The following is an 18,330-nucleotide window of genomic DNA, read 5'->3' on the forward strand; positions in this document are numbered from 1 at the left end:
GGTTTGATAATGTCGATGTTGCAATAATTCAAACAGTTAATCATTCCATGTGTAGAGCCTACATCCATGTGTACATGAGCGAACTCCATTGCAAGTACTGTATCAAGAAAAATATTGTGTATAGGCCCTATGTACCGATGGATAGAATACGTAATGTATGTATGACCGCTCACGCGGATACTTGATATTAGCCCACGTGATCTATACATTAATACATTCATACTCTGTTGGCCTATTGAATATCAACATAAGGGCTATCAAAGTCCTTGGTGCAAGTCTTTGCCAGCAGTTATTATCATGAGTGCGCTTCTGTTGCCAAGCTGAGTATAACAATCTAGTACAGTGTATTGTCAGTTTGGCACTGTGTTTTATATGTTATGTGTTTTATATGAGCGAAAGAGTAGATAACTATCTAATGCGCCTCAAGTACATGGTGTGTACTAGTAACAAATTACTAAGTACATGTACTTCGCGGTCTAAAAATAGCTCACACGTTGAGGAAGGAACTACATGTATCTGATATGTATTTTTGCACGTGGTGCATCTGTATCGCACAGCCCTGAAAAAGCCCTGCTCACATGTATAGGTTTTGCAGGGTTTCGTTTCCCCTACGTTATCGTGACGAGTTGTTACGAAATTCCTGTCTCTTTTCTGTTCTGAGTTACGAGAAAGATCACCTTCCATCACGTCCATAGACATGATAGAAGGTAAGGAGGAATTTCACGGTTTTTTGTTTGTTTGTTTGTTTGTTTGTTTGTTTGTTTGTTTGTTTGTTTGTTTGTTTGTTTGTTTGACTCTTTGTTTGAACAGGATGCTTTGCGTGTCATCTTCAATGAAAGGTTACCTGAGCATATTACTGTACTTCAGGGCCCCATTTCATAAAAGATGTCAGGATAGCATCTCTTGCTGGAATGGCAACTTCCCATAGCAACAGCCAATCAGGAAGCTGGATTCTTGTCATTGCCATGACAATTGCCATTCCAGTAAGAGTTACTATCATATCAATTTTTTTATGAAATGGGGCCCAGTACTTCTTTTGAAGAGGTCCTCTTCAAGTTCAAAAGAAGTAGGACCTACTATGACTGAAGTATGTTCGTGCTCTGGGGCGGGTGACTGTGTGTGTTTGTGTGTGTGTGTGTGTGTTGGGGAGGGGGGTCTAAGTAGGGATGGTTGGTAATGCTCCGGGGTCCTGCTCACCATTAGTTATTGGGCCAAATTAATGTACTAATTGTGGTTGTCTGAAATGTCTAAGGGCAAGAGGATATTACCCTTTGCACTGTTATAATGAATGAGATCCTGTCCTCGAATCTCAAATGAATAGACAGCAGTTTTGAGGAAAATAACAGAAGAGAAGGAATAGAACTTAGAAACTGGAGAACGGTACACAGACCGCATTGCATTTTACCGGGCAACTGTCCGCATCTGAAGCAGAAACTGGCGGAACCCACACGGCACGATACGCCTCAACGACTCGCCCTGCAGTCCGGTTTGGCACAGCTGATAAAAATAAGTAGTGGATATGAAAATTACTTGATCGGTGTGCCTGATAGTGTGCATGAGAGATCTAAAATAACATGATCCATAAGTATAAAGAGGGCATATACGAATTGTGAAATTCTGAGGAGTCGGTGAATGCAAAAATATTTGTAGAATGCATCAATTTAAGTTTTGACATGTTTGAGTAAGCTTGGATCGAGAATCCAGCCGTTCAAAAGTTATAAAAATTTTGAAATTTTGCCAGCTAATGTGTGTAACTAGTGTATGATGAGCGATTACTGCAACTATATCATCACAGATGTGGAAGCAAGAGACTTCATTGAAACATAATTTCATGAAAAGTAGGCCTACATACCATACATTCATCATTCTTTCGACTTATAATTGCCTTATGATGTTAGGGAAAGTATTGACATTGCTGTCATGCACCTCGATCTGCTTTCAGGCTGATGAGGCGTACGTTAGCAGATTTCTAAAAATTTCAAGAAACGAAAATACATGATATTTTCGTAATTTATCTATATCGTTCCGCTAACAGTGGCTAATATAAGTCATCATGCACGATAAAACCGGTCCCTGTCGACTACCACCTAAAAAGTCATCTAATTTGTATTGTATCATGATCCGCATTCAATGAATCCACTTATATTTTGTGGGTAATTCCCCTTAAAGGTGGGGATACCTTTTACAGACCTCCCAAAATGCGGCAAAACATTAAATATGAACCTCAGGGGACTTGTTTAGGCCACTGCTGAGAAATTTGGAAGTCAACAGTTATCTACAATTTGAATAATGCACAAAACTCAACTACTCAATAGTTCTGTGTGTCAGCCACACTTAAGCATTTTTGTTGCAGTCTTCTGTATTTTTTTTTTAATCTATAAACACAAATCTAAAAGTATAAGAGCTGATGTAATAACATATAGAGTGTGTGGCAAGAATGTATGTAGAAATGTTTGAGTTTTGATGAACTTTCTTCACAAAATATACATGATGGACACACATGCAGTGCATGCATGGGTCTTCAAAGGTAGCCTAATGTACTGGAATTTACGGTGAGCCCCGAAAAAAATTCAATTCAAAATCTAACGGTCAATAAAAATGTACTAAACGTTACCTTCCACTTTCAATACTTTATGGGAGTTTCTAAAATGATACTCTCTTCAACATACCATTGTATTTATACAACTCTTCATTTAAGGCATGCAAATGGGATTCCCTACCTTTAAACTCTGAGCCAAGACTATCCATAAAACTATTGCAAATTTGAGATAGATTATCCAAATAGAATTCAACGATCTTCGACTAACAATGTGGCTGATGGAATTGAAACCGGATCGAGACCAGTCGATCGATACCTGACTCCTGAGTTTAAACCCTATCATTATAATATGAAGGATTAGAGGAGGATGAAGGCCAAATAATGAAATATAATGCGTGAGTATTAAGACAGTATAATATATCAACGAAGTTTGAGGAAATCGGACAATCCGTTTCAAGTTATTCTTTAAGTTAAGAATACAGCACTTTGGGACGTCACGTAAGAACGATGATAAAGATAAAGATAAAGAAAATTAAAAGAAAAATTCTTCATACTCCTTGCATAATGAAAGAGTACTTGAATAATACCTCTTTCAAAGAGAAGAGGAAATAACGCTACCTGTAGCATTATGTCAGTAACAAGTCGAGAGAAAATTATATTATGTATGCTTTTCATAAACAATGAAATTTTGTGGAATTTTCTTTCATATCGTTGTACGATGTTATGAGCTGCAGAAGTCTTCTTATCCAGTGATGGTTGTTCATGCAGAAACTTCAACGGATCATCCGATTGTCCGCAAATTTCATTGACGTATTGTATTATCATTAGGCGCATTATCGGGGTTTCAGTCTCTTTCCACACTGAATGTCTTCGACCAAGGAATTGGAAGTTCGCCCTCTATAGACGAAATTCTGAAATTTTCTATACTGTAGTCTAATCCTGCAAGAGTTGTCATCAATTTCCTCACACTTTATTGCAGTATTGGCATGAAGCTTAAACTTTGAAGCATTAAGTAGAAACAAATAAAAAAAAAAAGACAGATGATTATTAACCTACACATAAAAAAAAAAACAGTTGTGAAGTTAATGTAAAGTTTCATACGCTACTTGATATCAATCACAACCAATGTATACGAAATTAAAGGGGCATTCCAGACGATTTTCATAATTTCACATCATGTAGTAACAGCTCCATGTGTAGATTCGTGGAATTTATTGTGGTCCTTGAGCAGAGAAAAAATACTTTGAAAAACCTTAAACAAATTACACTGAACAATGATGATGACATAGGAGCCTCACATATTTCAGAAATGTAGCAGTGTAATTCCCATTATACATTATACAATACTGCCAGTTTGCAAGTTCACCTGTGGATAATGTATGCATGCCTTCTTCTTTTGTTCTGCTTCCTTGAGCCCCAACTTGTGCATTCCTTTAGTGAGGCTGTCATGTCATCATCCTTGTTCATAGTGATTTGTTATAAATTTTGAAAACATTCTTTTTCCTCATCCCAATCACTATAAATTCTGAAACTCTGTACCCGGTATAACCAATTTATAGTTGTTCATTGTAAAAGTCTGAAAATCATCTGGAGGTCTCCTTTAAGTAACCTTAATAGTTCAAAGTTTATTTCATATTTCAACAAAAAGCATATGTTTCACTTCATTTTGTAACAGAAAATAAGGTAAGTAGAACATAGTGAAATAAAAAGAGTATAACAATTGAGGACCTAAAGTAATCATACATTGTATTGCAAGAAAGAAACATAAGTGATCAAAGCGAAATACATGTATACCGTTGTTTTAAATGCGAAAAATGGAGGGACCCACGAAAAAGACAGAGCTTGTAGTATGTGGGTCCCTCTGGAGAAGAACATCAACGAAAAGATCCTAAATTGAACCGTCGTATATACAAACAGCGGTCATCGTCTCACTACTCTCACACTGGATTATAACGAAATTACAGTTTGTATCATGAAATTCAGGTTTTGGGTCGATGTTGTCAATTTTAGTCCCTGTCCTTAAAGTATTATTGTGACAAATATTACTGTCTTGAGGGAAAATAACATACAAAAAAAGGGAAAATGAATATTAAGATTCGTTAACTTTTTTATTCTACTCTTTCAGAGAAACTAGTTATACAGTATGTCCCAAAAAAAATTACAACGTGGCCCTCCGCAATGATATCTTTAAGAATATTGCATCAATCTAAATACAATGAAACTATAACTCATTGCCCACATCTTACAGAAAACCCCATTTGATTTGCTTCAGTGGTCAAAGAGAAAAACGGAATTTTGTAGAGGATGTCGGGAATCTCTTCCCTCCAAGTTCTATTATTCACACACAAGATCATCGAGGTGCTAAACTTGGAAGAATCGGACTCATGACATGCTCTACAATAATCCACATTTCTCTGTGACCGCTTAACCAAATAGAATAGGGATTTCTGCAAAATAGAGCTAAAATGTTATATTTTAAGACTCTGAAGTAGCATTTAAAAAATTTAATCATATTGGGTGTTATCAATGCGAAAATCATATTGTATTTTTTGGGGGGACCTACTGCAGTATGTTCCCCAAAAATTACAATCAGATTTTCGAATTGATAACACCCAATTTGATCGACCTGTCTAGTGCTACTTCAGGATGTTAAAATGTAACATCTTAGCTCTATTTTACAGAAAACCCCATTCAATTTGGTTAAGCGGTCACATAGAAATGTGGATTATTGTAGAGCATGTCATGAGTCTGATTCTTCCAATTTTAGCAATAATGCTCTTGTTGTGTGAATAATAGACAGAACTTGGAGGGAAGAGATTCCCGACATCCTCTACAAAATTCCTCATTTCTCTTTGACCACTGAAGCCAATCGAATGGGGTTTTCTGTAAGATGTGGGCAATGAGTTATAATTTCATACCCTGAATTTGTATTTAGATTGATTCACTATTTTTTTAAGATATCATTGCGGAGGGTCCCGTTGTAATTTTTTTTTTTTTTTGTGGGGACATATACCTTTATGGAACCATTATGGAGTCACGGAGCTAGAGCAGAATTTCACTATTAACCCTACAAAGTCCAAGCTACTTGACCCATAGCAACCAGTAGCATCGGACATGGCTAAATTATAATTTATATTAACATGTTTGCAATAAAATTTTATGAAAAGACACCAAATTTGGTTCGGAGTGGCGAATGAAAATATGGTACAAAGGGACATAAAGTGCCCCCCCCCCCCTTCCTCCTTCGTAACTCGAGTCTTCGTATACATGTACTTATAGGCAAAGGTCTGGAACCTTTAGGGCAGACATTCTCCCACGCCCCTCCCTCCCCCTTACCCCTTCCCCTTCTTTTTTTTTTCTCCAGAAACACATCCACACACACACACACACACACACACACACACACACACACATCAGTAATATCAGACTCGTGAGTCAAGTTGAGCGATATTGCAAAAACATCAATACAGGGCTGCATGGCAGCTATAAGGCTGAAATAGATATGTGTGTTTAAGGAAACTATAGAGTAGTTCCGAACCTTCGGAATTATGAACCTTGCTTCAATTTCTTATTAATGGACCTCGGGAATAAAAACCTTATTTCAGTTTCGTTAACGAACCTTTAGAGATACGAACCTATTTCAATTTCGGAATATTAACGAACTGCAACCCATGAGCTACCTTTGCGAAGGAAAGTGTATACATAAATAGTCCTTATGGGTATGATTTAATTTTCAATTAAAATATTCAATTCAATAATCTATTCATTTCCATTAAAGAAAAAAAAATGACTCACGGTGGTACAAGTTGTCAATTTGACTTTCATTCATCTGATAAGGACAGTCCATCGAACATGATAGATGTATATGCACGGATGATTATCATAACAAAAAAGGAGAAAACAATACACACTTTGCCATGGTAACACACACAAAAAAAAAGTAATCATAACGACGGAAAGGACGAGTGTTTCACTAAAAAAGGCAAGCTTGTAGGACGTGGAACACTGGAAGAAAAACAACAGCAGCACCAATATACCAGTAAAATATTCATATTAAATTCATTTTTTTTTTATGAATGGTTCGATTTTGACCAAAAAAAAAAATAAAATGTTGGCTTTACAAGCTCTTCCAACCATTGCATTGGGCATCGATCCTATACTGGATTCAATTCAAGGTAATGAGGATAGTGTGGTCTGGTAAGGTCACGGGCAAATACCTCAAACAGCTGAGGAATTGTCATCTGTATAATCCCTGCTGTGGGCACTTGAATTCTCGTTAATGTGTATAGGCCCATTGACCTACTACATAGGTCCATGTCTATACAAGCTCCCGTTCTTGTCACATCTGGGCAAGTACTCGGAGACTGTAATAAGGCGGGTATCGAGTTTCCTGTCGACTGGTGGAAAGCCTGGAAGCGCATGAATTGAAAATATTATTTTGTTGATTGCTGCCGCTTTGAAATACAACTGCAGGCAGATTTACTTTTCCTCCGTAACTCATGGGGACAATGCTTTCACGTATGGAAGACGGACCTTCGCTAAATATTATGAATAGGCGCGTCTTTAAAAGGGTATAGCGCACTATGGAAAAGTGCAATGGTCATATTATTTTCTTTTTTTTATCATTGTATTATAAGGAGTATTACGAGGCTACTGCAGCAAGAAATGGATGATTCTTACGAGCAGTTAACCAAGGAACCCGCGGCTTTAAATCGCATCCGAAGGACATTAAACTCCACTCTTCGCAAAAGCGTGGTCCCGTTCGTTTTACAGTGATTTCACTCGAGTTTATCGCCCAGGGCCGTCCGCACCGTACATTTCACAAGACGTGTTTGAAGGTGAGAACTCGACTATGCTTGCATGGACTGTTGTCTAGTATCTTGTATAATAGTTAGAGTAACACATTACAATTGGGGGCAGTCACTGAAAAATGTTCGAGCTATCACATTCGATGCATATATGATTGTAGTTCTATAACCATGATGAAAATTCTGCAACGATAAGGCCACAGAATAAATCACGAATTCTCTCAATAAACAATTACGACTGTAGACGGTTTATTCTAGAAACGTTTTAGATAAAAATACTGTTCACATGTTATATACTCAACAATACCAGGTACTGATTAACATTTTTACTTTAGTTGATTTTATCAACTCACATTTTAGAATTATTTTGAAGCTCTAAAAGTCCTTTTTTTCATATACAAATGGTAATAGTAGCGTTGATGATGAGGAACGTTACTTGAAAAGAGATTTAAACTTCGCGTGAACCTGCATTTCGTGGACACATCAGCAGCTGGTGTAAGTGGTGTCATGACATTTGCTCGTGCGACGGTTGCTGGTTGCTGCTGTCTTGTTTTCCCTAAGGACTTGGATTAGGGTTAGGGTGTACTTTGTGATAGGATTTCAAAGGGGATGGCTAGTAACTGATCAGTGGGAATCAGTGGGAATGCTGGGGGTGATTGTTTCAATTCTTGTGGGATTCATTTAAGAGTAGGCCTACATTATATATCTATTGTTGTGTGAAAATTATTTGCTTCAGAATGGTCTCATATTCAAGTAATGTGCAGTTGAATGTTTCCAGGCTAGCATGCCTGTACAGTGACGGGGCATTAAATTGCACATTTTACTTGAATATGAGACCGTTCTGAAGCAAATAATTTTCACACAACAATAGATATAATTATATAATGTACTCTCAAATGAATCCCACAAGAATTGGAACAATCATCCCAGCGTTCCCATTGATTCCCACTGATCAGTTATTAGCCATTCCCTTTAAGCTTGGTTTGACGTGAGGACTAGAATTACGGTTGTAGGGTTATAAGAATGTGTTTGAGGGTAGAATTTATGTTTCAGCAAATGGCTTAGGTTAGCGTGCAAATATTTTATGGGAGCAATTATCGCAGGAGCAATTGTCATGGAACCTATTTAAATATACCGTTGTCATTTATACATGGTCACCCCATGACTCTGTGTGATCCGTCCACCGAGGAACCGATTACCGTGGAATAAATGTATTCTACAATTAAGCAGCTCTCGATTCATCCATGTTCAGGTTGATTGCAATTAAACTGATTTATTGACGACGAACAGAATGTAGCTCAATCAAAATCTGACAAAGAACGAGAAAAAAAACTAATTTGCCTTTTGTTTCACATATCTTCAAGCAACTTGAAGACTCTTTTTCTTTTTTTATTATTAATTGTAAAAAAAAAAATTGATTTTCATCATTAAAGTTAACGTTTTATATAGCATCATGAAATCGTAAAATTTTGCTGATTCTTTTTAAGTTGTCAAAGAACCGAAACATCAAACCTTATTTTCTTTTAAAATCAAGCAATTGCTAAGCGGCTCCAACCATCCATTAATTATTGTCTCCTTCATAGTCCCCTATCTTTTTTTTTTCTTTAATCTCGACACCACGTGATTACTTTCTCTCTCTCTAGAATCTCCCTTCTCTCAATATGTCACTACTGCATGACAGTGATTTCGTGTATAGGGGTTTGTCCAAATTCATGAAATAAGAGAAGTTTGAATTGATTTATCAAATTAGGAAAATTGTAAATAATATTGTCTCAAAATTTGTCTCAATGAATTTTTAAATATCTAAATCAAAGGATTAAATAGAGATATTCTGTTCATTTAATCATCTTTGTGGCCTTACTATCTATTTCATTTTGAAGTTAGAGTTGACAGAAAATTCTTATTTTCCCCTTTTAGTTTCCTACTTTGATTTTGCTTGATGAGGAAATTGTTATAAAGAGATAAAGAGAACGAAAACTGATATTTGGTTTTTCGTTCATGTCTCTCATTGTGTTAAACTGGTCTTTCGTTATTGTTATCTTGAAGGGCATTTTCAAAACATGAAAGACAACATGTTAATTTTTGCAATTTTTACTTTGTGCCTTGGAGGACAAAAACGAATGTTTTCACTTATGTGCAAAGTTACCATTTCATGTTGACCTACTAGGTTGGTAGCCATTACCTTTAATATGGTGCATAATACATTGATTTTCATCAAACTCTTCTATCAAAAAAAAAGTAAAATAAAAAATTGTTTACTTTCTTTTTTGTTGAGTGTATATAATTCTTTATATCTATACCAGAGCAGTGATGAAAGCAGTCAGAATTTGATAACTGGTGAAAAAAAAAAAGGATGGCAACTGTTTGTTGGCAGTCATATTGTTCAAGTGTTTATAAACATTACGCCAGGATAATAAAGTTTTTATGATATTAATGATAGTTTGACATTCGGCAAGATGGTAAATATTGTACCAGCCGTCGACAGGCGATTGTTTGTGTGTGTGTGTGTGTGTGTGTGTGAGAGAGAGAGAGAGAGCGAGGGAGGGCGCTCTTCCGAGTAGTGTTCACAGCTGGCTGGCACGGCTGGGGAGCATTAATTTCATTGAGTGTTATGTCAATGATTTTCACTGATGAATTTGCTCTCAGCCAATCAGATACAAGGATTTCATTAGCTTAAAACAGTTGCCAATGATTGACAAATTTAATTAGCCGCTGCCCTAGAATTGCTACATTTCGCGAGTCGGTTGCTAATCTCGAATACAGACCGCTTCCTCAAAATATTACAATGTAACATGTATTGGATTATGTAATTATTTCTTTCCTACAGGCGGGTAACGAAGGATTCCATTCAATTCAGTTTAATTCAATTCAAATGAGTTTACCTGCTCCCCCCAATACGTGCCATACGTGTCAGAGGCAGGAACTCACAAAGTTGTTGCTAGGTAGGGCAAGCCTCCTGCAATCTTTGTGAATGTTAAAGGGCAACTTATGAACAAAGCATGCATAAAAGCTGAATACATTACGACAGAACCGGTCTATTGAACAACATGCGAAAACATTAACTCTGATCCCGACATGAATGTGACGTGCACGTACGCATAATCATAGACTAAAAGTCCACAGTACAGACTGTACATTGATAAGTGCGTGATAATGCTTTAAAGGGGCCTCCGGATGATTTTCAGACTTTTACATTTGAACACCTATAAATTAGTTATACCGAGTACAGAGTTTCAGAATTTATAGTGATTGGGTTGAGGAATAAGAATGTTTTCAAAATTTACACCTAATTGCAATGAACAAGGATTATTGCATGGTAGCCTCACCACAAGAATGCATAAGTTGGGGCTCAAGGAAGCAGAACAAAAGAAGATGGTATTTAAACATTCTACACAGGTGAACTTGTTATGCAAGTGGTATTGTGATAGAATATTATTACACTGCTACATTTCTGAAATACATTGTATGTGAGGCTCCTATGTTATCACCAGTGTTCAGTGTAATTTGTTTTCAGAGTATTGTTTCTCTGCTCAAGGACCAAAATAAATTCCACAAATCTATACAAGGAGCTGTGGATTTATGCACCACATGATGGGAAATTATGAAAATCGTCTGGAATACACCTTCAATCCACGATAAGGAATTCTGCCACTTGCGAAATTGTCGGGAAGTCTCGACGCATAAAAAAATTAGACTCGCTGAATTATGCCTTAGAAAATACATTAGGCCTAATGCATTTTCGACCTATCATCATTTATCGACAGTTTACATATAACCATTAACATATTTTCTTACGTTTTGAAATGCGTCATGATTTAGAACGAATTTAACTAAATAGTAAATGAGGAAAAATATCACAGGAAAATGAATTAAAAGCCTAGCTGTAGTGTATATATCTTACGTAAATTTCCAGTTTGCCCGTGTTCATCATGGTCAACACTAAAGTGTCCCTACGTCAGGGCCTGGTTCGGCGATTTGCACGACAGACGCTTGTCAGCGCAAAAATCACTACACACTCGACGACCTGATTGTACATTATCTACCCATGGTATTTATGGTGATGGGCCCGGTACATTAGTCTTGACTTATTATTTGTATGTATTGTTCGACGAGTATCGAGTCACTTGTGCCCTCGTGGCCGAGGAAATTGTGCTCCCAGCAAATAGACCAGACGACAATGAAGAAGAGTCTATCAAGTGTCTATGGCGGAAAACTCCAAAGCCTGATCGCTGTATCGCTCGAGAACTGCTGAGAACGGCGTGACATCTCCAAGGACGTCCGCGCCCACTTTCTCCCCTCTTATTTCTCTCCGGCCACGTATAATCATGCTGACCATTGCACACATGCACAGGTATGATTTATTTCACTTCTCCAGCTCCTGTAAAAGGCGAGAGAAACATATAATTTGATGCGTGCTTGCCTTGGCCTTCACTCTTGTCCGAGAGGTGAGACGATACTGCCGGTGAGAATCTGCGAGGCAGACACTACTGTCAAGGAGGTTCAAGAGAATGGAGTCGCAACTGTCGTATTTCCTTTGAAGTCACGTTCGATGCCGCCACTCGAAAGTATTTGAAGCATGTGGCAAACTGGATCTGCCGCGCAGATAGGAAGACAATTGACTCGTCTCATTGCATAATCATAAGCCACTTTCTAAAATATGTCTTTGTGATGGTAATTACTTTTCGCCATCCCTACTTATAAAAGATAGGTGGTATATGATGGTAGAGACACGTGGATGCGCGAATAGAAATTGCGCAAAAAAAAAAAATGATGAAATGAAAATGAAAATCACTCGACTGGCCGTGCCCGGCCACTAATCTGATATATCTATTAATATAGAATTATATTCGAAGATTATTCCATATCAGTTTTATTTGGAGGAATTAAGTGGAAAAGTGATAAAACCGGCTTTCCGGGAGGGTACAGTTTTAAACACTTTCACATGATACAGCTCTGATTTACACTTTTGCACATAATACTTGAAGGGATTGACCTTTGTTTGATGAGCTTTATCATTAAGTGAAATTTCGTTTCATTTAATAGATAAACAAGCAAAATATAGCCAACATTAAGTTAACGTTCAAAATGAATCTTCAGATTGCTCAGCAAGACGGTGGCATCAAACCCCGTCGCCAAAGGCACAGATGCACCTGTGGAATTCTTTTGTACATCAATAGAAAAGTGACAACTGTTTGAATAATTACAGCCAGTTGGAACTCCATCTCTTAAAGGAGACCTCCGGATGATTTTCAGATTTTTACATTTGAACAACTATAAATTAGTTATTCTGAGGACAGAGTTTCAGAATTTGTGATAATTGGGAAGAAGAATAAGGATATTTTCAAAATTTAGCACAAATTGCAATGAACAAGGATGATGACATAGCAGAGTCACCATAAGAATGCATGAGTTGGGGCTCAAGGAAGCAGAACAAAAGAAGAAGGCATGCATAGATTATGCACAGGTGAACTCGCAAGCAAGCAGTATTGTAATGGAATTACACTGCTACATTTCTGAAATATATGAACCTCCCATGTCATCGTCCTTGTTCAGTGTAATTTGTTAAAGGTTTTTGAAAGTATTGTTTCTCTGCTCAAGAACCACAATAAATTCCACAAATCTATACATGGAGTTGTCAATTTATGTACTACATGATGTGAAATTATGAAAATCGTCTGGAATGTCCCTTTAAACCTCCTTGCTACTGTACAGGCCAGCTATAAACCTAGGTCATGTTTTTTGTTTGTTCGTTTGTTTTGTTTGTTTGTTTGTATTTTTTTTTCAAGAATTTTAGGACGGAAGGGTGCTTGCTGCCTGGACTAGACAACGGAAAACAGGTCAATTTAACAAACACAGACCCGTAACTGATGGGAATTTATGGAGGGGAAAGGGTTAAAAAATAAATGACATATAGTAGACCTTTCTGTAAAAGAGATACCCCTCCCAGACCTTTTCCCTGGGGTAAAGAATCCTGATAATGAATGTGTAAGAGTGCAAGAGACATTACTCGAGCTAATGACTTTGTAATATACGCAGACGTATTTTCATGGCTTGCAAGACTATATTCAATATGGGGGGGGGGGGGGGAACACGCCAGCGAAGGGAGGAAGCGTGAGGCGTACCCTCCCCCCCCCCCCTCCCCGCACGAGTGAGCTTTTGTATACTGAATTGATTGGTCATATGCAAGAAAAAGCGTCAAATAAATGAAATTCTGGAATAGAACGGTTCTGTATGTATTGATATTTCAAGCAATCTCACAAAAGTTGTCTTTAGCTACCAAAAGCCTTGCCGGAGCCTTGCCCTACTTAGGCTACCTACCTAGGCCGCTGTAGGAAAAGAAATATCCATAAACTGTAATACATTACAGGAACGAACCGGGTGTGATATGGTGACGTGATATTCCCATTTACATTGATCAACTAAAGCGTGAGAAAATAAATACATATTCAGGGAGTGTCAACAACTAATTCGTTTACTATATCTGTCAAGTCCTGCTTCGCGTGTGCGTCTTCACTTTAATCCCCTCCTATCTAAGTCTATACACCATGTCAGAAAAAAAAACAGATAGGGACCCTCCGCAGCAATAACTTAAAAGATAAAAAATCAATCCAAATACAATTTCAGGGTTTGAGGCTATAACTCATTACCAACATCTTATAGAAACCCCCATAAGATTTGCTTCGGCGGTCAAAGAGAAATGAGGACTTTTGCAGAGCATGTAAGAAATCACTTCCCTCCAAGATCTGTCCATTGTGTTCACATATTAATATGCAGTTCCAAGAGAATCCAAGTGCTAAACTTGGACGAATCAGACCCATGACATGCTTTACAACAATCCACTCTTTATTCATGTTACCACTTAACCAAATTGAATGGGATTTTCTGCAAAATACAGGTAAGATATTATATTTTAAGACCCTGAAGTAGCATTCAGATATAGTTTAAACATATTGGAAGTTTTCAATGCGAAAATTTGGTTGTATTTTTTTTTAAACATACCGTAAAGTAGCAGACAGCTCTCACTGACAATGAAAATATAACGGCAGTGAATGGGGTCGGGACAGATATCACGATAATGCCATTCATGTTCTCACATAGAAAAATGTAAAAGAAAAGTGATATAAATATCTTTTGGGTTTTGGTAATTGTTTAAATGTGTGGTATGTCTTGCTCACAACCCCAGCCATTCACTCGGAGTATAGAAGGGTGGGGGGGGGGGGGGATTAATCTATCGAGATCGTTTTGTATGGATCTGGATTTTGTTTTCATATTGAAAGCTAACTGGTTGTACGTCGTGCATAGAATCTACATTGGCATGACATACACCCCTGACACACTGTACAAATATAGATAGATAGATAGATAGATAGATAGATAGATAGATAGATAGATAGATAGATAGATAGATAGATAGATAGATAGATAGATAGAAAGATAGATAGATAGATAGATAGATAGATAGATAGATAGATAGATAGATGAATAAATAAATAAATGGATGGATAAATGAATGGATGATTTAAAGATTGTGGATCAGCTTTTAATTTGCTGCAAGGCTCCTCAGCAGAAGATATTGACAAGTCTACACGCCGCATAAAAGGAGTCGGGTAGCAACGCTCGCTTTCAATGAAATATCGAGAAATAGTGACAAAAAGGGTTATTCTGACGAAGGTGGTTAGCAATAGAGCGCTTCTGTAATATATTAGATTTTATTCATGCTTTGTTCAAGTTCAAAGTTCAAGTTCAAAATTTATTTCATATTTCCATTTTCTCAATGATGAGATTACAAAATTATTGACAGCAAAACAAGAATACAAAATATATATACAATCATGTCTTTTGATTGTAGAAGAAAAAGAAAAGAAAATATACTTGACACAAATGTACATGGTCATATCGTGTGAAAATGTCACTAGTAAGTATAAGAAATATGATGGGGCTTACATAAAAGCTTTAAAGCTTGTAAAACTGTGTAGGTTCCCGAGTTCATAGGCATACAATTTTACACGGAGAACGGATATGTTTGTCTTGACCAACTAAAATTACACCAGTACAAAAAAAAAAAAATCGATGAGTAATAAACTAATGAACCACATAGATATCGCACAAACCAGAGTGCGTACAAATCTCGCAGTTCACAGGAGTTCACAGGAGTTCACAGGAGTTGCCCATAACAACCGCAAAGCTTGCCCTACCTGGTAACAACTAAGAAAATTCCTTTTTATGGAACTTACTGGGAGGGAGCAGGTGAAAATATTTCGCTGCAGTTGTCTGTAGGAAAAGAGAAATCCATTTATTGTAATAATATAGAAAGCACGGGTCTATTGGAAAAGCGCCAGTTCATGCATGGTTGAAGCGCCTCCCTGGTTGAAGGCAGTGCGCACCCAGAGACACACACACACACACACACACACACACACACACACACACACACGAGAAACAACCAGACCGAAAATTATTTTTGAGTCATTTTTATATTCCCTCAGTTAAAAGGTCTTGACACACTATACGCCACGGTTCCATCCCATTCTAGGCACACATTAAATTTTACGTGTTAGGGATTGTATAATATCCTCGCATATACCTATACGATCTACAGTATATTACACCTGCATACTGCATACAACAGCTACGTACTGTATGCCACACTCCCGTGCTTCGTGCATTATAAGAAGTGTCATATTTTGATCAAGAGTCTGTTGTATGTGAGTAACATCGTTTTGATGTCTGTGAAACTTTCACGATTTTATGAATGTTTTTTGTGCGTTGCTTTCATTTCATATCAGCTACGTGACCCGCTACTAACTAACTTGTTTCATTCTTCCCTCGATTGTCTCTCCTCAGCATGTCGGAGTTTGAGAAGAACACGGGAGGAGGAGGAGGAGGAGGAGGAGGAGGAGGAGGAGAAGCAAAAGCCGGTGACTTCACTGCGCCACTCTCCGGCCATGTTGCACCTGAACAACACAGGAGGACAGGGAAACAAGGCGAGTTTAGTTCTGTAGAGGAACGAGCACAACTTTTCAGCGTCGATCATGAGAAACCCAACTCTTCGCAGAAATTAACATCACATCAATTGGTCAGGGGAAACATCGTATATCAATACAGAGGGATACTTTTAGCCTTTGCAGCTGTATTTTTCTACCTGATTCTTCAGTTGATGACCAAGCAGCTGGCCGGCAGGGTTTCTTCCAACGCGTTGAACGCTTATTTTAGCGTCATGTTAGCTGCCTCCTCGGCACCAATATTGATCTGGAACAAATTGCCGCTTTCGAACATCCCAAGAAAAGCTTGGGCATTTCTGATTATACGGGGACTAGCTGGAGCCTTTGGATTCCTGTGCTACTTCAAGGCTTTTCAACTACTTGAGCTATCCACTGCCAATTCGCTGATCCTCACTTCACCTCTATTCACTATTGCCTTCGAGCGCGTGTGCGTCAAGGAGAGTTGCTCCGTTGCCAAGGTGATTTGCTCATTCGGTACCGTGGCTGGTATCGTCTTTGTCATGCAGCCACCTGTTCTCTTTGGCGCCACCGGCAACCAGGGGACCACGGACACGTGGTTGGGAGCCGTGATGGCCCTCTCCGTGGCCGTGCTCAACGCGATTGCGTATGTCATCCAGAAGCCGATCTCGAACATGAAAGTTCATGCGCAGCTCATCGTCTTTGTCTTCGCCTGTATTGCCTCGATAGTGAGCTCCGCCACGACGACGGCACTCGCGGACTGGAGCGTCCCGCGATGCGGAAGGGATCGCGTGCTCGTTGTGCTGATCGGGATCCTAGGCTGTCTGGGAGTTCATGCCACGACTCTGGCCCTGGAGGTAGAGAGCGCAGGATCATTCAACATTATTCGGGCTAGCTCCGTCTTTTTCGCCTTTATCTTGGATGTCGTGATACTGCGCGAGTCTCCCAACGGCTTCGCAATATTCGGGGCTTGTCTGATAGTGAGCAGCGCCATTGGGAATGTCACTGCATCATGTTTGAAAATGAGATCCGACGGGAAAAATTCATGATAAAAAAAAAGAAAATGAAACTAGGTTTTAAAACCACCGAGTGACACTGCAAACACGGATCCTTATAAGCAACTGTGAATAATGTATAACAGGATCAGCAAAATGGACGTCTTGCGGCTACAGGGTGCAATTAAACCTGTTACCACAATAAATCTCTCAGCCGTTTGAATAGTGGCAATAACTAAACTTTATTGTTTTTACTGGTTGTTTGCACTTTCATATCGTCCGAGAGAGCCTTTGGTAAAGAGGAAAATGTTCTGCGTGGAGTCTCCGTGTAGGTTTGAGGTTCGGATCCCCCCAAATGTGCTTGTTTACGTCCATTGAAAAAACATATTTGAGCATGTGCGCTCGTCTTGAAACATTTTGGTATACAGGTAGGCCTGCCTGCGATATGGAAACGCTGGGCTAATGATGAAAATCTGTTTAAGCGGGGGTGCTGAGAACGCAGTGCTGATAATAGAAAGGTTACTTTGGATGAAAGATTATTATTAGCATTATCCACGTACGTTGCCACAGTTTGAAAACGTTCGTCTATCTATCCCTATATCCGCACTAAAACTGAATACTTATGTAAGATCTATATAGATCTTGTATATTCTTGTTGTCAAGAGTTTGAGAATACAACAATTTTGTTAAGAATATGAATTTATAACAAACCGTTTGAACCGCTTGTTAGGAGCAAATGTCAAAATGATTACTGATCGAATAAGGATTGCTATTTGCCTAATGACAATTGACGTCTAAGTTTTTGCCTATATACGACTAGTAATAATTATAAGTTGGCCGCAGCAGCCCCATCCCCTCCCACAGGGCGGCAACTTGGCTCAGTCGGTAGCGCGTCTGCCTCACGATCCTAAGGTCCCGGTTCGAACCCGAGACTGGACTGAGCAATGTTGTGTGTAATCATACCGTCCCCTCTAGCAAGAGACAAAACACTCTGTCCCTCGGATAGGACATAAAATGAAGGTCCCGTG

The 18,330-nt window shown here is 38.5% G+C and overlaps 1 protein-coding gene across 1 annotated transcript; it reads left to right on the top strand.

Annotated features, from left to right (window-relative positions):
• Nucleotides 1-16,192: 16,192 nt before the first annotated feature.
• Nucleotides 16,193-17,356, top strand: LOC140244445 (solute carrier family 35 member G1-like). Its single transcript, XM_072324085.1, has one exon. It carries the CDS (start codon nucleotides 16,193-16,195, stop codon nucleotides 17,354-17,356), a length of 1,164 nt encoding a protein of 387 aa, XP_072180186.1.
• The last annotated feature ends 974 nt before the right edge of the window (nucleotides 17,357-18,330 follow it).

This window comes from Diadema setosum, chromosome 21 (assembly GCF_964275005.1).
Source record: "Diadema setosum chromosome 21, eeDiaSeto1, whole genome shotgun sequence".
Taxonomy (NCBI): domain Eukaryota; kingdom Metazoa; phylum Echinodermata; class Echinoidea; order Diadematoida; family Diadematidae; genus Diadema; species Diadema setosum.

Bases quoted from the DNA above. Each gene is read 5' to 3' on its own strand.
- LOC140244445 (XM_072324085.1), top strand. From the start codon at position 16,193: ATGTCGGAGTTTGAGAAGAACACGGGAGGAGGAGGAGGAGGAGGAGGA.